Below are 27829 nucleotides of genomic sequence, written 5' to 3' on the forward strand. Positions count from 1 at the left end.
CCATATATTTTCCACGTAACTATACTTTCTGGTTCCTCACAATCATAATTCTGCATATCATCAATGATATTAGAGATATCCCATCGACGATCGTACATTTTCACAACCTTTTTCTCGGACGGATTGATTTGTGGCAGTTCAGATTTGAATATAAATCTCAGTCGATTATATTCTACAATGGCTCTCGAGTTTGCTTTAACTGATGCTGGATTGAAATTTATCAAATGTAGGCCTTCCAATTTACTTACTCGTGACAAACCTACATAGGCTTGACCATCACTGAATACAGTCGTTCCTAAATCCATCATTGCATTGTTACATGTAATTCCTTCGATTATAAATAATTCGACATTCTTTAATTTGTCTCTCAAAGTTTTCAAGACCATGTCTGACAATTGCGTATATTTTGGTGTAGATTCATGACTAACCGGTAATTGAAACATTCTATGGATTGTCAAGCCATCGATATTGAATGCTGCGATACCCGTGGGAGCAGATATGGCAGTCGTTTTTTCCAAATTTATTCTGATCCAATGTTTAATCGTTTCAATTAGAAAACTTTTCCCTGTACCACCCTCTCTACTTACGTACAGTCGCAGAATCTGATTCTTATCTTGTAAAACTTGGCATACTCCATCAAAGACTCTTTTCTGGTCTTCGTTCAATTGCGACATCATTTGCGATAAATCAATCGGGTCGTCAATCTTACTAAAATCTTCCAGATCTTTCATCGCGTCGTCAGCTTCTATCGGATTACAATCCAGTTCATCGTCATCGGATTTGTCTCTGTCTGCTGTTTTCAGATCATTTTCGCGCTTCTCGATTAATTCAGCAACGTTCTCAAAAGCTTTCTGTATTTCTTCGAGCCTTTCGTGATATTTCATTGCCTTCGTTAAAACAGACTCTGAATTCTTAAAGGCATCCGTGTAAGTCTCGAATGTACCTTTGAGTTCACTCAAATCTCTCCATGGTTTGAACAGAAGAAGCAGCGAGTAAAAGTATTTTTCGGGCTCAATTTTTATATTAAATCGATAATGGTTAATTAAATAACCCTTTTTTCGTTTTTTTTAAAATAAACCCGATGCCAGTTTGTAACACTTGACTTTGTCATTATTTGACATCTGTTTCGTAATTTCCCAGAATCTGGCAAAATCGTACAAATTCAATAATTCTAATTCCTGAGGTCTATTTGGATAGTAATCATCGATGAGGGACGAACAGTAAATATTCGTAGAATTTTCATCGAGAGCATAAATTTTATTAAATGTTTTAACTTTTCTATTTCTCACCTCATTAACATCGATCCATTTGACCATGGTATCATTATCCGTACCGTACAAGGGATTCCCTAATAGTGTATCCGCAGCTTCTAAAGCACCGCATTCTCTGTTATTTAATGAACACATTGCAAAATTCCACAGTTTCGATGCCAAGGACTTATTCGAATCTATCACTTCAAAGTCTGTATTGCATTTTTCCGACTTTGTCGTGTATTTTGTTAAATATGAGTTTAAAAACTCTGATTTTTCTCTAATAAATTGTATGTCCATATTTCCCTCCCAGGCTAATTTGATAGACGGATTATAATCATTTATAAACCTTTCCGACTCCTTGCGAGGAAGATCGTACAATCTGCTCTTACTGCGTAAATTTTTTCTACCGACTATCGAAGTGATAACGTCTCTTAAAACGAAATTCTCAGTAACTGGCCGAGGAAAATCGAACCGACACTTTCTGTATATATTAGTTTCCGTTTTTTTCGTACGCATGCAATACGAGTTATGTTTATGATTCTGATCACTTATTACCGTATCGTACAACATTGGCGAAACATTTTCATCTGGAATTTCACACGTTACGTATTTTTGAATAAACGTAGCAACTTCTTCATCCGGCGATTTTCCTAATACTGGAGCATCTTTTATCCAAATCATACAATGCATGTGCTGGATACTTCTACGTTGATATTCCAGTCACCAGAAGTAATGAATAACCTTTCCTATTGGATTATCGGACAAACAAATAAAATCAATCATGGCTTTGAATTTTATACACATGAATCTAGAAGTACTTACAAGATCGTATGCAATTAGTTCGCTTAACTTCTCTTTATCGGGATTCATATCTCGTAAATATTCACCCAAATCGGACCATTTCCATTCACTAGGACTCAAAGTCAAAAACCACGTCGCTGGACCGTAATGCAAAGTCATGCATTTTACATTATTGGACGGTTGTCGCCAAAATTGATCCGTATTTCTCAATTTTGCGAAAATACTCATTAAATTCGATTCTAATTGGTAACCTTTCAATTCGTTCAAGTATCTACCAGCAGTGTATCTCTCTCGTGGGTTAGTAACCATCATCGTATAATAGATACCACTTTTCAACTGTCGGTAGTTAGCATCATTGAGAAGGAAGAACAGATACTGCAGATTTAACCTGAATCTACTATGTTTCGACATCAATCGTGTTCTAATAAATAAATATTCCGGCAATGCAAAGTTTCTATCTTCTCGTTGTCCATTGACACCATCAGGATATAAATCAGGGAAACACATGACATCCAGATATTTATAACGATTATCCATTGGAAAATCTTCAATTTTCACCATTTGATAAAGCTTCAATGCAGATTCGTTATCGATTCTTTTCGCGTGTATTGGGTATATTGTATACTGATCGTTAATATCCGAATGTTCAGTGATTTGTGTGAGAAAAGCCGTACGTTTTAAAACGGTTTGATCATTATTATTTTTGTTTTGCTGTACATTGTACAAATTCAATGCTGGTAATTCCTCAACCACCTCATTTATTTCGTCATTGTCGCTTTCCTCATCGACAATCCGATATTCTGTTTCCTGCAACTTATTCTTTAATAGATCATCAGATGACGCTGGAAGACGAATTTTTGAATAATGAGGATTATTTTCTTTCAACCATTGTAAAGCCTTATACATTTTATTAATATCTACCAAATTTTCCCAAACCACTTTAGATTTCTTGGGTATACCTCGAACGAGAATGTGCAACTCGTGATTCAAATTTATAGGATCTTCCGGAGGACATACCTTATCCAATGTTTCTTGTAAAGGCAGAAACAAATGAAATGTTCTACCTTTGCCTAAACAGAGTTCGATTATATAAGTTTCTTGATTTAAAATGTGCTATATTTAAATCATTTAATTATTTTTTTCGTTTAAGTACAATTAACAGCAAAAACTGCATATACGTAGGTATGTATTTGACTCTACTGCCATTACTTGAAACAAATACATTATTCGATATTAACAAATTGGAACTCTGGAATTACGAGTAATTATTTTTCATTGTACAGACTAGGTTTAAATTTTTGAGGACCTTCTTTTGAACATGGCTTGACCTTTTCATTTTTATGATTTTTTGGAGATAGGGTGAGAGAGGACAAATGAGGGTAAGAAAAGACGAGATAGGCGAAAGAGGGTGAAAGGAGAACGAAAAAGGGTGAGAAAGGACGTACGAGAGTGAAAAGGTGAGAGAGGGTGAGAGAGGACGAAAGAGGGTGAAGAGGACGAAAGAGGTCGAAAGAGTGTGAGAGAGACGAAAGAGGGTGAAAGAGACGAAAGAGGGTGAGAGAGGACGAAATGTTAAAGAGGTCGAAAGAAGATGTAGAGAGGGCGAAAGAGGGTGAGAAAGAATGAAAGAGGGTGAGAGAGGACGAAAGAGAGTGAAAGAAGGTGAAAGAGGACGAAAGAGGGTAAAAGAGGTGATAAAGAATTAAGAGGGTGAGAGAGGACAAAGAGAGTGAAGAGGACTAAAGAGGGTGAAGAGTGACGAAAGAGGGTGAGTGGAATTACCTCTTGAACGAAGATGAAACCCCTGAAAGAGGTGGAAAGAGAATAATCCCTCTTTTGAGAGGACAAAGCGGGTGAGCGAGAATGAAGAGGGTGAAGGACTGAAAGCGGTGAAGAGTGGACCCAGGTGTTGCGCGGGAAGAAGAAGTTGAAAGAGGACGAAAGAGGACGACGGGTTGAGGTGTGACAAGAGTGTGAAGTGGACGAAAGGGGTGAAAGAGACGAAGGGGTGAGAGGGAATGAAAGGGTTGAAAGAGGATGAGAGAGAATGAAAGAGGTGAAAGAGCCGAAGGGTGAGGGGAGCGGGCTGAAGAGGGTGAAAGGGGTGGTAGAGGACGAAAGAGGGTGAAAAAGGCGAAAGGAGGTGTGAGTGGGGGTGGGAGTGGGGGTGGGGGGGAAGTGGGGCGGAATGTGGGAGGGGAAAGGAGTGGGTAGAAGTTGAGGGAGGTGTGAGTGAAAGGTGAGAAGAGATTTATACGCGGACAGAGAAGAAGAAGAAGAAGAAGAAGAAGAAGAAGAAGAAGAAGAAGAAGAAGAAGACGACGTTACTTCATTTTTCATGAAAAACGTCACTTTTTGACCGCTTGTATCTCCAGAACGGCTTGACCGATTTTATTTTTTCTTGGCTCAAATTACTCGTGGCGATGCCGCCTTTCAGGTTATATTACGTGCAATTCAAAATTTTTTATATTTTAGTAGTTCTACACCCCCAAAAAATGGACTTTGATGGTGCGGGATAAGGAGACTTGTAGTGTCTTTTAAGGTCTTTTAGGGTTTGAACATGGCCGGAGACACTACCGCGTCTCCTGATATATGCAAGATATTGTATATACTGTACAGTAAATAGTATGTATTGTATATAATTATTTATATAAAAGTAATAATTAGTTATATATATAAGAATATTCTACAATTTTATGTAGTTTTATTGGCGCATATATACGCATATATTTTAGAAATCTAAACTTTATAAAAATATAAAACTCCATGCAAATTAATTTTTTCATTGCGGCTAATATCTGCACGTGTACAAGGCACAAAATTTTCTTAGCACTTGCTAAAACTACATAGGAATAAATCTCAATTCGAGATTTCAATTTCTATGTTCCCCTCTGATACCTTTAACGAGATGTAGAAAAAAAAATATATCGGTCCAAAAGTCGCTAAATCGGGAACTTAGGAATTAAAATTGAGTTTCGAAAATTTAGAATTAAATTGAGATTTATTCCTAAATGGTCTTATCACTATATTAAGCAATTTTCGTGCACAATGATTATATAAGCCATAGTAAAAAACTTAATTTTTACTTTATAACGTTCGTTATATTTTCTAAAATAATGCCTCCTTCATTGAAGAGATCCTCTGCATAAAAAAAGATATATGTAAGTTGTTGGAATTGATAAAATTTTAAAGTCTTGCTTAAATCGCATGAATTTGCAAAATCTGCAATTATATTAATATCATACAAAATCTAATATCATTAGTAAGCTTTTATTGTCTTCTTCAATTCTTTCTATGCCTACTTGAATCTTCGATATTCTTAAATATCAACATTAAGGATTTATTTCAAAATATAAAAATCTTTGCCTTTTATTAACATACTTGTTTATACTTATTCAAATGCAACACATTATCAATTATAAAAGTTTCAGAATAATATATATTTATAGATGGCAAATTTATTATGTCATATTTTGCATATACTGAAAGTGTTAAAAAAAATTAATAAACTAATTGTTTTTTTTAACTTTTATACTCTATTAATTCTTCTGCACTAATTCAAATTGTTGCAATTACAATTTTTTATACTTTATTATTTATATTAATTAATACAGTAAATATAGCAGAGAGAATAATAAATATATTTTATTTATCGCGTTGATTTTCACTTGACATTGCATACAAAAATAGGGCATAGTATTTATAACTATAATATAAAAGTCAAAAATATATGTATATATGTATATGTCAAAAACATCCGTCCATTATATTGGCCCAACTATCTGTAGATTGATATGTAAATGAATTATATATTATGATAATTACTACGGCATATTTTACGTTTTCATTCATGTGTTCTACTATTTAAAACGAATTATGAAACACAAGCTATAAAATTCTTGCTTCGATTGATTTTTTGTAAATAAATGTCTCAATAAACACTTAAACCAAGTTTAATTATAAAAAATGGTAAATTATACATAACTGTTATCTGCAAGACCCTCACAAAGTTCTTTATTTTTACAATTGTTTATATTATATATGCGATATAATATGCGATTATGTTAGTGCGGGTATGTTATCAGCACATCACAATGCACTTTGACTAATTTTATAGTGGTTAATTCATGTTATAAACATTCCATAGAAATCTCTTAGTAGCGACAACATCTAAAAAAATAAATTAAACATGAACAAAGATTAAATGTTAAACAAAGATTTAATTGTAAATTAAAAAATGAGAAATTGTACATTTATTCTCTTCTTCCTATACATATAGAGTGTAATATATTGATTCTTTGTAAATTTACAAGTACATTAATATCTTAAAATTAATAGAAGTAATAAATAAGTAATTTTCAACCTCTTTAGTTCTTATCGCGGTGTAGTGTTTTAGAAAATCACTAAAATACATCGGGAAATTCTCGTCGTTTATGTAAAAACATCTCGCATTGTTTAAATTATTTGTGACGCTGTAAACAATTAAAATATTACCTTAATCGTTCTTAATATTTTTATAATAAAAAATTATATATGTATGCGTTTAATAAGAAAAGAAAGATAACCGAAAAATTATGATAATGTCGATTCTAATATATGTATATCTATACTAAGAGAGAAGAAATAACATAGTAATAAAAAGAATGGAGGAAGGGAAGGAAGGTATAAAGGAAAGAGTAGAGAAATTAATGAAAGAGATAGGAGCGAAAGCAGAGATAGAATGGATAAGGATGTTGAAAGGAAAGGAGGGAAAGGAAGGCAAAATGGTGGTAGTAAAACTAGGAAGTAGAGAACAAAAAAGACAGGTAATGGAGAGGAAGAGGATATTAAGAGGAAAGAGGGTGAGAATAGAAGATGACTTAACATGGGAAGAGAGAAAGATAAAATGGAGACTAATGAAGATCGCGGAGATAGAAAGGAGGAAAGGAAACAATGTATGGTCGAGCTATGGAAGGATAAAAATCAATGATGTATGGTGGAGATGGGAAGAGGAGGAAGGGGTGCTTAAAAACTGGAAAGGAGAAATTAGAGAAGGTATAGAGAAAATGAGGGGGGAAGAAGGGGGTATGAAGAAAGGAATGGAGGAAAAAAAGGGATAGAAGAAGGGAGAAGAGAAGAAAGGAGGAAAGGAGGAGGGGAGAACAATAGTAAGAAGAGAAAGGAGGAAGGAGAAAGGGAGACGGAGGCAGAAAGGAGAAAGGAACAGGAGAGAAAGGAAAAAGGAGGAGAAGTAAGAGAGGAATGGAAAATAGGTTTTTGGAATGTGGCAGGGCTGAAGAATAAGGAAGAAAAGTTCTGGAAGGAAATAGAAGATTGGGAGGTGGTGGTGATGATGGAAACATGGATAGAGGAAAGGGGGTGGGAGGCGATTAAAAAGAGGTTACCGAAAGGATATAGATGGGAGAAGCAAGCAGCAAAGAAGAGAAAGAAGAAAGGAAGACCGATGGGGGGAATGATCATGGGGGTAAGGGAGGAGAGGGGGAAGATAAAAGTATCAGGAATGGGAGAAAAGGCGGAGGGAATAATGATGGCGGATTTAGAAGTAGGAAGAGAGAAGTGGAGGGTAATAGGCGTATACATCAACGGGGACATGGAAAGGAAATTGGAGGAAATGAAGGAATGGATGGAAGAGAAAGAAGAAAATAAATGGACGATTTTGGAAGGAGATTTCAACGCAAGGACAGGTAGAAGGGGGGGAGTGATAGGAGGGGAGGAGGAAGAAGAAAGAAGATCGAAGGACAAGAAAGTTAATGAGGAAGGGAAGAAGTTGATAAAAGAGTTGGAAGAGGTGGGATGGGGAATTTTTAACGGAGGGATAAGAGGGGATAGGAAGGGGGAGTACACATATACAGGAGGAAGAGGGGAATCGGTGATAGATTACGTGGTGGGAGAGGATAGAGTAAAGGAAAGGATAAAGAGAATTTATTTAATTTTTTTACTTATTATTACATAACATTTATAGCACATATTACGACTATATAAATATTTAAACATGTATGATACTAGATTTCATATTAGCTAATATTGTCAGCTTTATATTATAGTTTCTCTACTTAACGGGACTCTGCAATAACAATTTATCTCATTATTTTACATTATATATTTATTAATTAATTCTAAATATTCGTCTATGATCCTTTTTGTTTTGTATAAGTCGATGATGCGTAACGTCATTTATGTGTGAGAGAAATAATTCGTCAAATGAATGTTATCGAATTTATATTTATAAAAATAATTAAATTCGATAAATATTTTGTTCTTTGATATTATTATGAAAATAGCCATAAATTGTCTCTATTTCTTCCTTCAAAGCCCCATACACACATGCCTGACCAATATATATTTAAACTACTGAAAATTGAAACCTTATACAAAATTAGAAAATGATAAAATATATTAACAATCAGAAATATTATCAATATTTTATTTGCACTGATACACAATGTACAAAATATTACATGTCAATATTAGGCAATATATATAAAAATACAATATATATTCCAATAAATACATACTTTTCCGTCAATCAGTACATAATTGGAATATACTATACTATGTGTAGTATTTATATATCAAATTATATTGTTTAATATAATTATATATAAATTAAATAATTTTGATATAAAAGATGAATATATCGCAATATTTCTTATTTTACACATATCAATGCGAGCTTATTTCGACTTAATGATTAACCTGATCACAAATTTCGGTTCGAGAGTACTGAAGTAGAAATATATCATTTCTATTTCTTAATTATTTTATAAATAGATAAATCTTTAGTATATATGTAGGAATCACGGATTGTGTCTTATTTCGGATAGAATAATAAAGTATTACGAGAGATGGTTTAATATAGGTATATTCAGATAACTTATCCGCAGTTCCACGTACTCTTCGGCTTCGCGAAATTCGGTGCTCTTCTCCCGGAACCTCGGGAGAGACGCTTTATATCTTCGTCAAGCCCCGCGTGAGCCAATCAGGAAGCGACACATCAAGTGTTCAAATTCGCATATCTAATCCATCGCATGGCAAAACAAGAGTACAAAAACTGTCTCAAGACAAATACGGGCTCGAGACAATAGACCCGCAAGTCACAATAAATTTCGGCCACGACCGATTCGTCAACACGAGAAATAACAATATATCAAAACAACTTGAAATAAAAACGGACTTAAGACGATAAATTTTCGATTCCTACATATAAAACTGAAGATATAGAAAATGGAATAGAAATACATACATGTCTTATTATTTTAGGCAATGTCTAATATAACACAATAAAAATCTAATATAATAATTGTAATCATTAATTTACGTCGCTGTAATATAATTATTTTTATATAGGCATTGATAGCACAAAGGAAAACTTTGTTGTCATCTTTCTAAATAATAATATAATACATATATTAAATCAACAAAATATTTTATTATCTTTTTATTAGCAGTCTCCTTATATCTGTTTTAGTTTTTTATTCAAGTTACGTTGAATAATAAAATTAAAAGTGGAAATATATGTTGAATTAAAAAGTATATGCAAAGAAAGAAATTATTCTTTGCATATAGCACTCTTTTTCAATTGTATTAAAAATATATACCAAAAATATTACTTAATATTTCCAAAATAAATGTATGTAACTTATTTAATTATCTCTTTATACTTTCGAAAGTAGAACATGTAATAATAAATTACAGATACACATGTTTTATAATTTGCGTTCATGAATTATATATAACGTTATTATGTTAATAAAAAATTCAAAATTTTTAACTATTCTTTCTGTATGTTTAACAAAGGAAAATTATTAAATAAAAATAAATACATCAGTTGAATTTTTTATATAAGTATACATCTATAAGACATGCGTCGGATAGTATGTAAGTATGAACCTCGTAGTTAACAGATGAATGCCCTACTAATAAGCAACGCTGATTATATATTTCATTTTATAATTTTCTTTCATAAAAATCGCAGAAAAAATATAATTCAAAACTGTTTGACTTACTTGTCATTCAAATTGCAGTATATAATTATGAAGCATTATATATAAAAAATTACAATTATAAATTAGATTATAAATTAAAAAAGTCTTCTGCATATTCTATTGCAGCGCATGTAATGATGCAATTTTATACATTACATTATTGAAATAGAATAGGATAGAATACGAAAAAAACTAATATTTCTTGATATATTTTACAAAAAGATTACCAATATTCTTGTAATGATTTCTCACCTTTTATTTCATAATTCAATACGACGTCATTAAGAGACCTATTTTTAAACAATAAGCTATCTTTAAACAATAAGCTATCTTTAAAGAATAGAAAATATATATTAAACAAAAATGTTGTTCGTCTTCTTTTCTTAAAATAATACAGATATTAAAATAATTTTGCCCTATTTTTATATTTAGTTAGTTGTTATTATTTAATTATTTATATAACGTCCCATACAGCACACAAGTTTGCAGCAATATTGCAACAACATTGCAATATTGTACATTCCATAGCAATATTGCAGAATTATTATATAGGCATAAATTTGCAATATTGTTTAAACAATGTTGCAGTAATATTTCAGAAATATTATAAAAATAAAATTCACGCAAAAAATATTAGGTACAAAACATTCAGTCCGATCATGTATTTGGCACATTTCCAATAATCCAATAGTAATATTACATATATATTTTATTGCATTATTGCTGCAAATATATATTTCTGAAAACGGACATTTTATCGTTGCTGCAACCTTGCAGCAAAATTGCTGCAATATTTCACAATGTTTATGCAATGCTGTAATATTGCAATGGAATGTTGCCACAATGCTGCTGCAATCTTGTTGTATGGAGTCGCTATAATTTTAGAGTAGAATTATTCAATCAATTTTCACTCCATCGATATCAAAGGTGGAAGATATGCAATCGATACGTTGCTTCAAGAATTGTGCCTTAATTTTATTGATTGTTTCGTCTGTAACCTTTGGTGATAGAAGAATGTATACGTATCCTCCTGTAAAACCTGTAAGCTTTTCTTTTAATGCAAATTTATTTGCAATTGAGCAAACTTCATTGAATTTTGGAAGCGACAAATCATTATCCTTTAATAATTGCTGATTCCACATAATGTCTGTCTGCAAAATACGAAAAATGTTAGTTTTAAAACGGTACAGTTTCTAGCAGGTAATTTTGTACAAGCAGAGTACGAATTTTATCAATGCAGCAAAGCTAAAGAATATGCGTAATAAAAATATTATTATTCTTAAATAAAAACAAAAAAATACCTCAAACTGACGGTAAAAATCCTGAATTAATCGGCGATCTATGAAATTATTACAAATAGAATGAAGCTTATCCCATATTTGTGTTGCTATTGTGTCTAATCTATCTAATAAACAATTGAAATAGATCGGATTTCTACGTCGCAGATCAATCATTTGTTGTGCTTGTTGTTCTTTATTTTGGGGAATATTTGTATTAATCAATAAAATCCTTAGTCCTGATACGAAATCGATAGTCTCCGTAAAATAAGTTTTATAACTCGTACGTCGACATTTTTTTATTCCGCCGCGTACGCAAAGTTTGGCATCGATCAATGTGAACGTATTGTCTTGCATAATTTCTTCGCAGGATTTGGTGTAACGTTCAATTACTTCTAATTCCCGATTATTAAATGCAATATGATAACCTTTCTGTCGACGCTCCCAATGAAGAAAACACGCTGCCAAACATACAGCGAACGATGTCGAACTTCCAAGACCAGATCCAAAAGGAATTTCAGTGGTTACGCACACGTGAAAAGGTCTTCTCTCGAGATTGTTGGTCATCAAACAAAGCAGGTAGAAAAATATTTGTAAGCTAAATCGCTGCTCGCATGTCTTCCACATACGAGTCCAGTCTATAAAGAATTTCACGAATTTAAGAAACTCGACTGGATTTGACTGAATATTCGAAACATTTCTATGAAAAAAATAATGTTCAACTGTTACTAAAGATATATCGCATTGTAGATTGACACGAGGGAATTCTAGCTTAATAATTCTTTCTGCCATAGGTAGTTCACAGAATTCGAGATTGGTACGATGATCTAAACCGGCCATAACAAAATATCTTCCATACGTCGCCGAATGCTCTCCGGATAAGACGATTCTGCCCGGTGCGGAAATTTTAAAATTCATCATCCTTTTATCAATAAAATATCCTTTCTTCTTAGAACTGAAGTAGCGTTGAATAATACAGAATTGATAATTAAATTTGCGTATCTCTTACAAACACTGTTGTTAGAATCAATATATGAAAAATATATTCTTGTAAAGTAAGGGAACATTTAAAGATTATATTTATCGTTTCTTCTCGTCCTGTAAATGTTAAAAATGCGTAATGTGTCATTTATATATTATATGTGATAAAAATATCTCGTCTCATACGTTATCAAATGGATAAATGTATACAAAATAAGTATTTAAATTTATATACTTACATATTGTCTTTAGTTTTCGTTATATGAGTTTATTTTCAATTATAAGTTAACTCGTCTCAACTGTTTCTTTTAAAGCACCACATATATGACTTTATACACTTTAACTCTATTAAATCTTTGTAACGTAGACACAATAAAGGAAGGCCTAATAATAAGAATTTGAAACGTTCGCACACAAACAGTTTTATATGTCCTGTACACTTTTGTGTTTTACTTACTGACTGATTTCGTCTTGGAATACATATATATCATCTCGAAGTCTTGATTGAAATATAAAATACAATGTCAAACTTTTTCAGTATTCATAAGAAGGAAAACGTATGTGCGTGCTTAAACATAATCCAATTTAATAATAATATATTATTTTTAATATCATAAATCAGTTCTCTTATTGTCGTTTTAAATCATATGTTTAATTTCGCAATTTTATTTATATATAAAATATATGTACAAATGGTGTCATCAAAGTATAATACATATAAAGTATATATACATACATATTGTTGTGTGCCTCGGGAGAGACACCAGGGGGTCGCGCCAAATTGGGATGGGAATTCGGGGCGTCAGGACTTGTTCGGGTGTTTGAAGAAAATGCACTGCACTTTTCTTATTAAAAAATCTTTATTCAAATTCAACCACTTGGCCTTTATTTATTTCACCAATACTACACTGAAGCTTTACCGGGTGTGCGGTACTGACTTTTTATCACTCCGCGTATCGCGCACAACTGCGAGTCGACGCTAGGTGCGCGCGCGGTTAGCGAGATCATGTTTAGAGCGATTGTTTGTGTCTGCGACTGAGCGAGTTGGTGCGTCTCTACTCTACGAGTACTCATTTCTTAATACTAGTTACCTTTTAATAGTTATATCTATATCTTTGGGGGATATAACAATATATATATATATATATATATATATATATAATTATTATATTATTTATTATATAAAATTGTTACATTAGAGAAATAATATGTCTTTTGTATGCATATATAAAACATATCTGGAAGAAGTTAGATGATTTATGGAAAAGAGGCACACATGAGCCTATGTGCCCTTCTTCATCTATGGTTTCAATTGCATTATATTTCAATCATAAAGCATCCTATATTAATTAATTTACAAATTGAAAAAGTATTTTGTATATATATATTTATTGCAGCGCAACATCGCTCATATTCTTAAAGTAGGATAGAATATAAAAAAATATTAATATTTTTTGATATATTTTACAAAAAAAATTCAATAATTTTATTCATTTTTGATTTCATAGTTCGACGTAATTATGAGACCGTAAAATCTTTAAGCAACAAAATATATATAATGGTTTATTATGCAGGATGATTCATTCTATTCTTAATTAACAGAATATATATTGAAATCACAGAAAAAAATTATATGTAGAGTTGCTAGTTGCAAATTATTATTTTTTAAAAAAAATTACATTTACTTCACATACATTTTCTTCACATCAATTGATTCCTCTTATTATTTTGTGTATAAAAGTATGTTCTAGAGTCGTCGAAAAGTTAGTATTTTATAAAATATTTTATATAATATTGTATTATGTAAAATTATGTCAAATTCAAATATAAAATATCTAGAAAATTTCAATATCAAATATTACGAGAAATCGATTTGTATAAAAAGTTAAAGTCGTTTAAAAAAAAAGTTGAACTCTTAAACGAAAAATCTTACAAACAGTCCGAAGAATTTTAGGTGACCATTTTCTACTCACGATTAGTAAACAAACAATTGATTACTTCCACAGGTATATTTAACTTTTAACATAAAATTTCTTTCATATTGTTTTATGGAAGCCTTTTCTAATAATGTTTTTAACTCATCAAGTAATTCGCAGTCATTTAAACTCGTAGTCGAAAGTTTGAGTTGACCGCCACACATATTTTCTACACATTGTCATGATCCGCATAAGATCATATATTGTGCAAAATGTTTGAATTTTACATCTTCTTTATGAATAAATTTATTGCATTGTATAATATCGACGTGTTCTTAGAACAGTAATTGCAAAAAATTTGTTTAGCGTCGCAACTCTTGTAGATATTTGTTAAAGTTCTAGAAATCTATTTATATGTAACACAAATAAGAATACCGAGATAATATTTGTCGATTCGTTTCGTTTCGTATAAACTGATAATGCGTAACGATGCTTATGTGTGATGAACATAATTCATCATGTATATTTTATCAAATTTATATTTTTAAAAATACTTAAATTTAATCAAATCCTAATCCTTTCCTGTTGTTATCAAAATAACCGTATATTACCTGTGTCTCTTCTCTCAAGGCTCCACACAGAAGCCTGGATAATACATATTTTAATTATTAACTCTTATATTATAGAAAAAAAAGAAATATATGTAAATATATAGATAACGATAAATATACAGAAATATATATAATTATTCCAGAACGTAAAAAATAAATTGAATATAAAAATGGAAATTATAAATAGATAATATAGCATTTATCGAAATAATATACAAATTTTGTTATTATTTAAATAAATATTAGCAAAATTTCTTCTTCTGTTAAATATGTCTGTATAACTATATTACAACGATTTAAATTAATTACGATAATTATTATACAATAATATATCATATATACAATAGTTAGTAATTGTCTTAAGAAAAGAAGAAAATATTTATTTCTATTTCTTTTTTATATCTGTTTAATATACCAAAGATTTATTTAATAATAATTAAGAAAAAAAGATAAAATCATTTTGCATTAGTACTGATGAGTTTGTGATATATATCATGTATATGTACCTTATATATGATTTATACAATAAATTGTATCAAAGTATTACATATTTTTATATCTTTAAATTAAATATTACATCTATATATATATTTGTTTTTTTGACGGTACACACATACAGTCATGTATTTAAAGTTGCGATAATAAATATTATTCGGAAACAACAAAAAAGTATCGATATATGTTCTAACGACTCCTGATTAAAACATTGAAAACGTCTGATATATTGTTGTTTGTATATAAAGACATGACTTTAAATAACATTTTTATATGTTTTGAAGTGAAATTAGTCTAAATTGAGACAAGGAAGTGTACAGAAAATATAACCACTGTCTGGAGGGCGATAACGAACGTTTCAAATTCATATAATCAGTAGCTTTTCTTTTTTGCTTTGACGTTTTAAAGATTAAATAATTAAGAAGACATATGTGCGGTTCTCGGAGAAAAATAGACATTAATTTATCTGCCAAATAAAAACAAGAATCAAATAAACTGTAAGTATATTAATTTAAGTACTTTGCAAAGATATCCTTTGATTATACCTTCCATATTTTTATGTATAACCAATGAGATATTTCTGTCACATATGACTGACACGATACGCATTTCTTACACTTACAGATCGAGAAGAAACGACAAATATAATCTCGAAATTTCTCACCTTATGAGAATATATTTTTCATATATTAATTCCAATCAATATATTGGTGAATCCTACGCAAATCTAATTATCAGCCATTCTCTCTGCCATTCAACGTTGCATTCGTTGTGTCAAGAGAAGATATTTTTATAAAGATAAATAAAAAGATGATTAACTTCAAAATTTCCGCACCAGGCAGAATCATCTTATCAGGAGAGCACACGGTGACGTATGAAAAACATTTTGTTGTGGCCGGCTTAGATCTTCGCACCAAACTAGAATTCTGCGAACTACTTGATGAGCCAAGAAGCATTAGAATAGAGTTTTGTGGTGTACAGCAGGATTTATCTTTAGAAAAAGTTCAATGCTTATTTTCTCAACTTAATGTGCTAAATATGCCTAGATTTGTCAATAACTTTATCAAGGGTATGTGGAAAAAAAATGAAGAGAAATTAAGCTTACAAATGTTCTTTTACTTGCTTTATACCATCGTTTACAATAGCGAGCACGGCATGAAACCTTTTCGTTTACGCGTGTTCACTGAAATACCTTTTGAAAATGGTCTTGGCGGTTCGACATCATTCGTGGTTTGTCTAGCAGCGTGTTTTCTTCATTGGAAGCGTCTACAGAGTGGTGTTCATATTAGATTTAATGAACAAGACTTACAGGAGATTGAAGAATACACTAGATCTTGTGAGAACATTTTGCAAAGGGATGCATTTGCAACGATCGATGCCAAAGTTTGCGTATATGGCCGTATAAATAAATGCAAACATATTTCTTCTGATGTTTATGCTATAAAGCCTATAGTTGTTAAAACAGGAATAAAGATTTTATTGATCGGAACACATCTTCGCCTAACAGAAATAGAAAGAGATATACAAGTAGAACTTTTGTCTTCACGTTCTAGCAATTTCAATATTATTTTGAATGAATTGGACAAAATAGCAATAAGTATATTCGATGACCTAAATTATATTAATAATAACATAGAAGATCTCGATGCTTACAAAAACTTACAAGTATTTTTGTTTTTTTTTTCTTTTTATTTAACAACAAAATCATTTGATTTTATGCTATATTTCTTAGTTTTGCGGCGTTCTGAAAGATCCTTTATTACAATGTTTTGCCAGAAACTGTAGGTACAATATTATAATTAACATTAATAAGAATATTTGTCAGTCAGCTCTCCTATTTTAAAAAAACTCCATCTTCATCTCGACTAAGAGCCAAACGCGATGTTATTGCGACAAATTAATATTTAGAAATTTTTTTGGAAACTGAGGAATTTGAATCCTATGGTTGGGATCTCAGAAATTCCCCTTGTTCCTTCTCTTAACATCCCCTGTAAGAAAAAGACGAGAAAAATATTGGTCCGAAAATCGGCTGAATCGGGAATCGAACCCGAGACTTTCGGATCAATATTTTTCTCGTCTTTTTCTTACAGGGGATGTTAAGAGAAGGAACAAGGGGAATTTCTGAGATCCCAACCATAGGATTCAAATTCCTCAGTTTCCAAAAAAATTTCTAAATATTAATTTGTCGCAATAACATCGCGTTTGGCTCTTAGTCGAGATGAAGATGGAGTTTTTTTTAAATAGGAGAGCTGACTGACAAATATTCTTATTAATGTTTGTTGCGTTTAGACCAGGTACGACGCCTTGGTGGGGGGTGGGGGGTTATAAACATTGAGAGAAATATTGATTTGTAAGTGTCTGAATAGCTCAGCTGGAAGAGCAGCCGCCCGGCAAGCGGAAGGTCTCGGGTTCGATTCCCGATTCAGCCGACTTTCGGACCAATATTTTTCTCGTCTTTTTCTTACAGGGGATGTTAAGAGAAGGAACAAGGGGAATTTCTGAGATCCCAACCATAGGATTCAAATTCCTCAGTTTCCAAAAAAATTTCTAAATATTAATTTGTCGCAATAACATCGCGTTTGGCTCTTAGTCGAGATGAAGATGGAGTTTTATTATAATTAACATTTTTCGTTTTACACAGAGACATTAAGAGAAATCAACAAATGTTAAGCAGATATGATTTGTCGTATTTTGAATTTGATATTATTACCTGTCTTGGAAATGGATTCAATTTGGCAGGAAAGCTTACAAGTTTTAAAGGCAGCTATGTATACTTTCTGTTACCACCAATAATTGCAAAAGAAGAAATCACACGTATTACAAATCTTTTCTCATATAGAAAATGCAGTTACAAAATTGCTACAATAGGCTGTGACGGAGTGAGAATTGATAAATGATTCTACTATAAAATTATAACGATTATATATGAATAATTAATTATTGCTTAATTGATAGAATACAAAAATATGCGAAATTATTAACTTAATACTTGTGGAATTTAAAAAAAAATCGTAGTCTCTTATTAATAATGTCGTATTGAATAATGAAATAAAAAATAAGAAAACTTTGAGTTGAATTTTCTTCTAAAATATATCAAAAAATATTAATTTTTTAAATTCTATTTTATTTTGCTTGAAAAATTTAAACGATATTGCGTCGATATCATGCGATACAATATACCTAAATTTTTCCTGATTTTACAAGTTAAATAATATAAACATTATAAATTATGGAAGTAATTGACCAAACTAGCAGATAAAATCGTTTATTTAATTTCACGACGTTTTGATCATATGGTTGTGGTCCTTTTCAAGTGAGAAAATAAAATAATAACTAATCAACTCCTCTTATCTCTCCATGCAGTGTCAAATTATAGTAATATTATATAAATCACATAAGTTATCAGAATCTGACGTGCTTTGGTTGGGATATGTTGTGGCAGTCTCTTATTTCCACTTTAAATTTGAATTTAATTAATTTTTATTTGTGACTTATATAATATTACTATAATTTGACACTGCATGGAAAGATAAGAAGAGTTGATTAGTTATTATTTTACTTTCTTCTTTGAAAAGGATCGCAACTATATGATCGAAACGTCGTGAAATTGAATAAATGATTTTATCTGCTGGTTTGATCGATTATCTTCATAATTTATAATAAATACTAGTGACTGTAATTAATATAATTTGGAATTTATTAATATAAACATTGCTTCATAATTTTAATTAATAAAATAAATTTTGAATAAAAAATAAGTCGAATAATTTTAAATTATATTTTTCGGCAACGCTTAAGAAAGAAAATAATTAAATAAAATTTATTTATTCAAAGTTGTGTATTAAATAGATATATGTATATACATATACATATGTATATCTGTTAGCTGTATGTTTAATTTTCGGCTCGAGAATCCTGAAGCAGAAATATTTTAATTCTATTCTTTAATTACATTTGAAACAAATGAATTTTTAGTATATAAAACTGAATTTATGTAAAAGAAAAGATATAAGTAATACTTCTTCTTCAGACGACCTCTATCTATTGTACAAATCCAATTGTAATAATTGTCGTAATTTATTTACATCTTAGTAATGCAGTCCTTTAACGTTACATATTATATGGACAATATCTTATATACATAATATGTATTACATATATATAGATGTTTATGTAATATATATAACTGATTAAATGATATTCATTTAGTAATTTTTTCTTTGTTAAAAGACCGGGGGTAATATTTCAAAATTTTCCATTTTTTATTATTCAATAATGCAATATAATTCAATGCACGAATTATGAAATACATTGTTTATTTGTGATTTATTAACATATATTCTGCTTTTGGAAATAAAGGATAATGTATAATTAAATAAATTATACATGCAATTATTTTCAATATATGTATATATATATAAAGTAATATTTTTGATATATTTTAAAATTATCAAAAACAAGTATTATATGAAAAGAATAATGTATTTTTATTAACTTGAAAATATAAATGTTTTTTCATATTTTATTTCATCATTCAAAGTAACTTAAAAAAATGTAAACCGTCATAGATATATAAAGTATTTCTCAACTTAACATACGAATTATTAGATTATTATTTAAAAAATTGAGCACAATTTTCTTTTGCGATAATAATGATTATATGAAAAGGACTGCATTACTAAGATGTAAATAAATTACGACAATTATTACAATTAGATTTGTACAATAGATGGAGGTCGTCTGAAGAAGAAGTATTACTTATATCTGTTCTTTTACATAAATTCAGTTTTATATACTAAAAATTTATTTGTTTCAAATGTAATTAAAGAATAGAAGTAAAATATTTCTGCTTCAGGATTCTCGAGCCGAAATTCATGATACATTTAGATAATTATTAAGTCGAAACGAAAAAGCTGTTATAATTAAGATTTGTAAAATAACAGGGATTGTGATATATTTGTCTTTAATGCCCAAATTATATAAAATTATGTTATATTAGATGATATAATTTTATATATTATAAATATTAATTCTTATATGTCTTAATATTATGTACTGACCAAAAAGTTTATTTTTATTTGAAACATATATATATATATATGTATATTTAAATATATTGCGAAATTGAGACCTGTAAATATGATATATGTGTTGTATTAATGCAAATAAAATAATGACAATTAGTCTAATTATTAGCTAAAATTTATACAGGTATCATTTTTTAGTTTCTTATATAAGTACGTATATGTATAACATTAGTCGACAAAAATGATTCTTTCTTTAATTCAGAGATTTCCAAAATGTGTTTTGGAGTAAAAAAATGGATCTCTCCCCTAGACGACATAATCTCGATGGATTAAAAAACTTTCGTTATTATACACGAGATTTTATATTTTCTTGTGTTAATTCATTTTGCGTTACAATTATATTTAATTTCTCAACAATAACAACGTTTGAAAGATTTAAACGTAGGTAGCGATTGTATTGTCAGTAGTTATACTAGGGGGGTTCTAACTCAGGGGCAATGAGGGGGGTGCGGGGCGGGGGGGAATCGGGGGCGAGGGGGGTGACGTCACGCGGGGGGAGGGGGTCTTATCAGTAGATAAGCTTATCTTTTGTTTATAAACATATCAGATAACCTGATAAGGGGATCATGTTACCTGATATATTTATAAACAAGATAAGATAAGGGGATCATGTTACCTGATATATTTATAAACAAGATAAGCTAAGTTTTCGAATCCAAGATAAGCGGCGTCTTTGTAAGGTATCAAAGATAAGCGGCGTCTTTGAGCGGTATCAAAGTTTTCATAAATTTTCTCCGAAGATAAGATAAAAATTCTGCGAATGGCTGCCGCATTTCGAGCGCCGACAATCAGGGGGAAGGGGGGGGGGTTGCGTTTCTTCTCCTTATACGTTATCTGTATATTTTTAAGAAATATAATCAAATTCTAAGAAGGGCCACCGCTTGGCATACGCCGACAATCAAGGGGGTTGCGTTTCTTCCCCCATACGTTATCTGTATATTTCTAAGAAATATAATTAAATTCTAAGAAGGGCCGCTTGGATCCGAGCGCCAACAATCAGTTCTCTGAAAATCTAAGATAATCAAATTTTAAGAAGGGCCACCGCTTGGCATACGCCGACAATCAAGGGGGTTGATACATGATCTATACATATATTTCTAAGAAATATCAGCGGGTAAAGTTTCAGGGCGAACAAGTTGCTGCCTGCAACCTCGCCGCTTGCGACCTCGCTGCCTGCAATCTCACCGCTTGCGGCCTGCGACATGTTTTTGCATGGAATTGTATATCACCCTCGCGGTACCTCCCCAATAAGCGGCGGTTCTTTATTGTTTATCTTAGGAAGAAATACCAGCGCCGATAACCAGCGGCTGCAGGAATTTATAAACAAAACAAGCGCCGAAAATTTACGTCATCTAAATTTTTCTCGTTCGTACGTTGACGAACAAAGAGTTGATCGGGGATATATAATGAGGACCGATGCCGCTGCCGGGCCATAGTACCACTGGCGAGCGCATGCTTCATTCGAGGTGCAAGAAAAAAAGTTTAGTGTGCAAAGAAGTTTTTTTGTAATAAGTGTGAAAAAGTGAATTTTTTACAAAAATGGAGAACGTTGAGCGCGACCTGTTGGAGCGTTCCCGCCAAGTTGCTAACTTGGGCGAATATTTCGGATGGCTGCAAGAGTGCGAAGAATTTATCACACAGCTGGAAGAACGCAGCCGTGTCAAGCGTCCGCGTCTCTCGATTGGACATAGGCAATCTCTCGTGGCGAGAATAGCGCGACTCGAGGGTGCAAAGGTGCGCTTGCAGAGACAGTATGTCGGTGAATCCATGTTTAGTGGTGGATCCATGCCTAGTGGCGGCGGATTCAGTGGCGGCGGCAATAACGCGCAAAGACTAGTTTGGCGCGAAATCGATACGGTGTTCGATAGCCGTATACTGACCGGTGCGGTAATTAACGCAGACTATATCGAACCGCGTCAATTTTTGGAAAATGCCAAAGACATTATAATCGAGAACGTGGAGAATGTGCTGCAGAGACACATCAGTGTAAAAGTGAACACTGTTTTCAATGGTGAATTTGTGTCCGGTGACAAGCGTGCCAATAAAAGTATTAACACGAGAAACTTTGAACTCTTTTGCACGTCCGATGTACGCGAGTGGTACGAGCGCCGCGTAATCGAGCCCACGCTAGCATCGCTAGAAGAGTTCCAGGAACGCGATAGCGGCTGGGCATTGTCGCGGATAATAGATTTGACAGTGAATGTAAATAAGTACAATCCAATGCGCGCGGGATGTCATGTCAAATTACCGCAAAAAATTATGGCAAAGAGAGCGGTGGTTAATGTGCAATCAGCGGACAATGCGTGTTTTGCATGGTCGGTGGTGGCCGCTCTTTACCCTGCTGAAATAAACACGGGTCGGGAATCCTCTTATCCACATTACACAACAGTGCTGAATCTCCAAAACATTGAGTTTCCAGTGACTGTGAATCAAATTAAAAAGTTTGAACTTGCAAACGACATCTCCGTGAATGTGTACATCATCGAGAACGAGAACATCGTCCCGTTGCGTCTTTCGGAAAAAAAGAAGGACAGGCACGTCAATCTGCTGTACGTGGAGGACGAACACGGGCATTTCGCGTGCATAAAAAATCTGTCTCGTCTCGTGAGCTCGCAACTGAGCAAAAAGAAATGTAGAAAATTTATTTGCGATCGGTAAGTATATAGTAAACTTAAATTATATTTAAAATATTTCTAATTAAATTTTTTATTTTTTACAGATGTTTACACTATTTCGGAGCGGCGGATAAATTGCAGGCGCATACGGAAGATTGCGGGAAACTGAACGACTGCGCTATTTGGTTGCCGAGCGAGAATGACAAGTGGCTCAGCTTCGACAACTACACGAGGAAGGAGCAGCTGCCGTTTGTAGTGTACGCCGACCTCGAGTGTGTTTTGGCAAAGACCGAAGATGCCAAAAATTATCAACACCATCAAGTGTTCAGCATCGCATACTATGTACAGTGTTCGTACGACAGTTCGTTGTCCGCATACAATTCCCGCCGTAGTGTCGATTGCGTCGCGTGGTTCGCCGAACAGCTTAAAAATTTAGCAATCCGCGTAAAAAATATTTTAACGACCAATGTCCCCATGGTAAATTTAACGCCTGACGAGTGGTTAAAATTTCGCACCGCGACGCATTGTCACATTTGTGAGAAACCGTTTGACGAAGACGATACACGCGTCCGCGATCATTGCCACCTCACCGGGCGGTACAGGGGTCCCGCGCACTCAAATTGTAACTTAAATTACAAAGAATCATTTTGTATTCCTATAGTCTTTCACAATCTGTCCGGCTACGACGCGCATTTCATTATCGAGGACATAGCCACAGCGTTCGAAGGGGAAATCGAATTATTGCCGATAACAAAGGAAAAATACATTTCATTCTCGAAGACTGTTAAATTGACACAAGACAAAAATGCAAAAAATTATATTAAATTACGGTTCATAGACTCATATAAATTTCTCAGCGCTAGTCTCGACAAATTAGCGTCATTTTTGGATAAAGATAAACTAAAAATTTTACATTCGGAATATCAAAATTTAACTAGTGAAAAATTCAATTTATTGACACGAAAGGGTGTCTTTCTATACGAATACATTGACTGCGTGGACAGATTACAAGACAGACGTTTACCGCCGCGCGACTCATTTTACAGTTCCCTGACCGGCGACACAGTATCCGAGAGTGATTACGCGCACGCCGAGACCGTCTGGAGCCGATTCTCCCTTCGAACGCTAGGCGAATATAGCGATTTATATTTAAAAATTGATGTCTTGTTATTAGCCGATATATTTGAGAATTTTCGCGATAGTTGTATAAAAAGTTACGGACTCGATCCCGCGTATTATTATACTCTCCCCGGATATACATGGGACGCCATGTTAAAACATACAAATATAAAATTTGAATTATTAACAGACATTGACATGGTAATGTTTGTCGAACGAGGTATACGCGGCGGCCTTAGTCAATGTTCAGGCCGATACGCACAGGCTAATAACAAGTACATGCAATCGTACGACCCATCGAAACCCTCATCGTACCTAATGTATTTCGATGTAAATAATTTGTACGGATGGGCAATGTGTCAACCATTGCCATATGCCGATTTTCGGTGGGTCGACGATATATCGAATTTTGACGTATCATCTATCGCGTTCGATTCGCCTATAGGCTATGTTCTCGAAGTAGATTTAGAGTATCCGCGGCATCTTCATGACGCGCACATTGACCTACCGTTTTGCCCGACGCGCGATAAGCCGCCCGGCAAGCGGGAGTATAAACTCCTCGCAACGCTTTACGATAAGAAGCGCTACGTAATACACTATCGTAATCTACAGCAGTGCACGCGCCACGGGCTACGCATAACAAAAATATATCGCATACTACAATTCACGCAGTCAGCGTGGCTTCAAAAATACATCGAACTCAACACACAGTTTAGAACACGAGCGAAAAACGATTTTGAAAAAAATTTATATAAATTGATGAATAATGCGGTATTTGGCAAGACGATGGAAAATGTGCGCAATCATGTGGATGTAAAATTATTAACAAAATGGGACGGACGGTACGGTGCGGAGGCAATGATCGCTAAACCAAATTTTCATAGTACTAGCATATTTTCGGAAAAATTAGTTGCCATAGAATTACGCAAACTCGAAGTTAAAATCTACAAACCAATCTACGTCGGCATGTGCATACTCGACGTATCAAAAGTATGTCTTTATGAATTTCACCACGAATACATGTCACCGCTCTATCGTGACAATTGTAGAGTAATGTACACCGACACGGATAGTTTAATATATCAAATTAAATGTCATGATGTCTATGAAAATTTGAAACGCGATATCGCTCGATTCGATACCAGCGATTACGCCGCGAATAATGCGTACGGTATACCGCTCGCGAATAAAAAGGTGCCGGGTCTGATGAAAGATGAGAATAACGGCGCGATAATGACCGAATTCGTCGGGCTTAGAGCAAAAATGTATGCTTTGCGGGTGGATGGTAAAAAGGACACTAAAAAGGCAAAAGGTGTCAAAAGTAACGTCGTAGCGCGTAGTATAACATTCGACGATTATACGCGTTGCCTTAATGACGAAATTGAAATGACGCGTCAGCAGTCATGCATAAGATCGAAATTGCATAAAGTGTATACCATCAGCGAGACGAAAATTGCTCTAAGTCCTTACGATGACAAACGGTATGTCGTACCTGAGTCGACCGACACCTTGCCGTGGGGACATTATCGAATACCATTGTAAATAAATTATATTGTAAGGACGTATTAATGAGAATTATATATTTTTTGTTATATATTTCATATATTTTATATGTTATACAATATATATATTGTTATACAATGATTGAATAAAATACATTAAATAACATTGTTTTTATGTATCCAAGAGTTGTGCGAACTGTCGAATCCCAGCCATTTCACATAAACCTCGTCACCCCTCCTGCGCAGTATTTTCTCCACGAGGTACACATCCGGATAATTTGCACGATGCAGCTCATGCTCGTAAAACGCTCCAGCGATAGATGTATTGCGATAATCCTCGAGTAGATATGTTACGGGATTAGTATGCTGCACTTTAACAATCTTAAACACCTCGGTTGTCCAATTTGGCGTGTATCCTTTCTCGAAAAGTTGTTTGTACTTGCTGACGCGTACCTGATCACCTACTTTGAACTTTGCCGGGCCCGCGATTTTTACACGATTGTACACGGTAGCCAAGAGTCTTTCGGCGATCGCGGGGGTAACGTCGGCGGGTCGCATACGAATCGTTCGATGCTTGCGTCCGTTGTAATCTGATACGAGACGTGGCAGCATGTCGAACCACTTGTAAGTACCATTCAGCGTAAACATCTTCCACATGTCGTTCTTTAGCGTGCGATTGAATCGTTCGACGACCGATGCCTTCAATATCGAATATGTAGAATAGTGATTAATGTCATGTCTTCGCATAAGTCGTTGCACATCGGCGTTGTAAAATTCCTTTCCGTTATCGGTTTGCATGTTTTTCGGGCATCTCTTGCTATCCCGAATTATCTTGGCGATTGCGTCAGCTGTCTCGCTTCCTCCTTTACTCTTGAGTGATACAGCCCACGCATACTTGCTCAACACATCGATGATGGTGAGTATGTAGTGGTAACCTCTGTTGAAACGGGAGTATGGACGCATCTCGACAATGTCGGCTTGCCACAAATCATCGTATCCTCGCACTATGACATGTCTTCGAGGGAAATTTTTTCTCGCTGACGCGTGCAACTCGTTTACCAACTGCCGTCTCTCCAAACTATGTTGCTCGTTGTTATTTTCACTATTCATTCTCGTTCTTTCGGGTTCTTTCGGGTTCGTGCCTCGTTGTTTCGGGTTTTTTCAGGTTCTTTTGCGTTCGTGCCTCGTTCTTTCGGGTTCGTGCCTCGTTGTTTCGGGTTTTTTCGGGTTCTTTCGGGTTCGTGCCTTGTTCTTTTGGGTTCTTTCGGGTTCGTTGTTTCGGGTTGTTTCGGGTTCGTGCCTCGTTGTTTCGGGTTCTTTTGCGTTCGTGCCTCGTTCTTTCGGGTTTTTTCGGGTTAAATTCTCGTTGTTTCGGGTTCGTGCCTCGTTGTTTCGGGTTTTTTCAGGTTCTTTTGCGTTCGTGCCTCGTTCTTTCGGGTTCGTGCCTCGTTGTTTCGGGTTTTTTCGGGTTCTTTCGGGTTCGTGCCTTGTTCTTTTGGGTTCTTTCGGGTTCGTTGTTTCGGGTTGTTTCGGGTTCGTGCCTCGTTGTTTCGGGTTCTTTTGCGTTCGTGCCTCGTTCTTTCGGGTTCTTTCGGGTTAAATTCTCGTTGTTTCGGGTTCGTGCCTCGTTGTTTCGGGTTAAATTCTCGTTGTTTCGGTGTTCTTTCACGTTCGTACCACGTTGTTTCAGGTTCTTTCACGTTCGTTCACTCACGTCCTTGGCCCATTCGAAAATCGTTCTTGACTCGATCACAGCCTCGTCCCAAGTCGTTTCTGATCCGTTCGTAGCCCGCCTTGGCCCGTTCGCAGCCGTCCCTGACCTGTTCGCAACCCTTACTGAGTTGTTGATAGCCTTTTATGTAACCTTTAAGGACTTGTTCGTAGCCTCGTTCGCAACCCTGTTTGACATGATCGTAACCTCGATCGTAGCGGTCGCGTTCACCACCGTTTCCAGGTCGTTCACTGCTGCTTCCGGATCGTTCACTGCTGCTTCCAGGTCGGTCACTGATGCCACTCATTGTTGTTTGGTAGCACGCTGATAATCCTTCGTAGCTGTTCAACAATTGTTTGCAACCACTCGAGAATCCTTTCTAGACGTTTCACAACTGTTTGATAGACGTTTCTGAGCCAACCGCTCATTAGATGTCTGAGGTAGTGTTTGGCGCACGCAGAAGCTCTTTTATCGCA

General features: G+C 33.9%; 3 protein-coding genes across 3 annotated transcripts; all 3 read left to right on the forward strand.

The window, feature by feature from the left end:
* Window positions 1–15544: 15544 nt before the first annotated feature.
* On the forward strand, window positions 15545–17969 carry LOC114935571 (mevalonate kinase-like). Its single transcript, XM_029308427.2, has 3 exons — window positions 15545–15816; window positions 15944–16984; window positions 17961–17969. The coding sequence occupies exons 2-3, from the start codon at window positions 16130–16132 to the stop codon at window positions 17967–17969; spliced, it is 864 nt and encodes a 287-aa protein (XP_029164260.2). The 5' UTR covers window positions 15545–15816; window positions 15944–16129.
* A 3834-nt stretch (window positions 17970–21803) lies between these two features.
* Window positions 21804–23290, forward strand: LOC146720910 (uncharacterized). Its single transcript, XM_085487650.1, has one exon. The coding sequence runs from the start codon at window positions 21946–21948 to the stop codon at window positions 23062–23064; it is 1119 nt and encodes a 372-aa protein (XP_085343776.1). The 5' UTR covers window positions 21804–21945; the 3' UTR covers window positions 23065–23290.
* Window positions 23291–23369: 79 nt separating this feature from the next.
* LOC146720911 (uncharacterized) lies at window positions 23370–25707 on the forward strand. The gene has a single exon (XM_085487644.1). The coding sequence runs from the start codon at window positions 23496–23498 to the stop codon at window positions 25680–25682; it is 2187 nt and encodes a 728-aa protein (XP_085343770.1). The 5' UTR covers window positions 23370–23495; the 3' UTR covers window positions 25683–25707.
* The last annotated feature ends 2122 nt before the right edge of the window (window positions 25708–27829 follow it).

This window comes from Nylanderia fulva, unplaced genomic scaffold (genome assembly GCF_048542155.1).
Source record: "Nylanderia fulva isolate GAGA-0341 unplaced genomic scaffold, ASM4854215v1 Scaffold59, whole genome shotgun sequence".
NCBI lineage: Eukaryota > Metazoa > Arthropoda > Insecta > Hymenoptera > Formicidae > Nylanderia > Nylanderia fulva.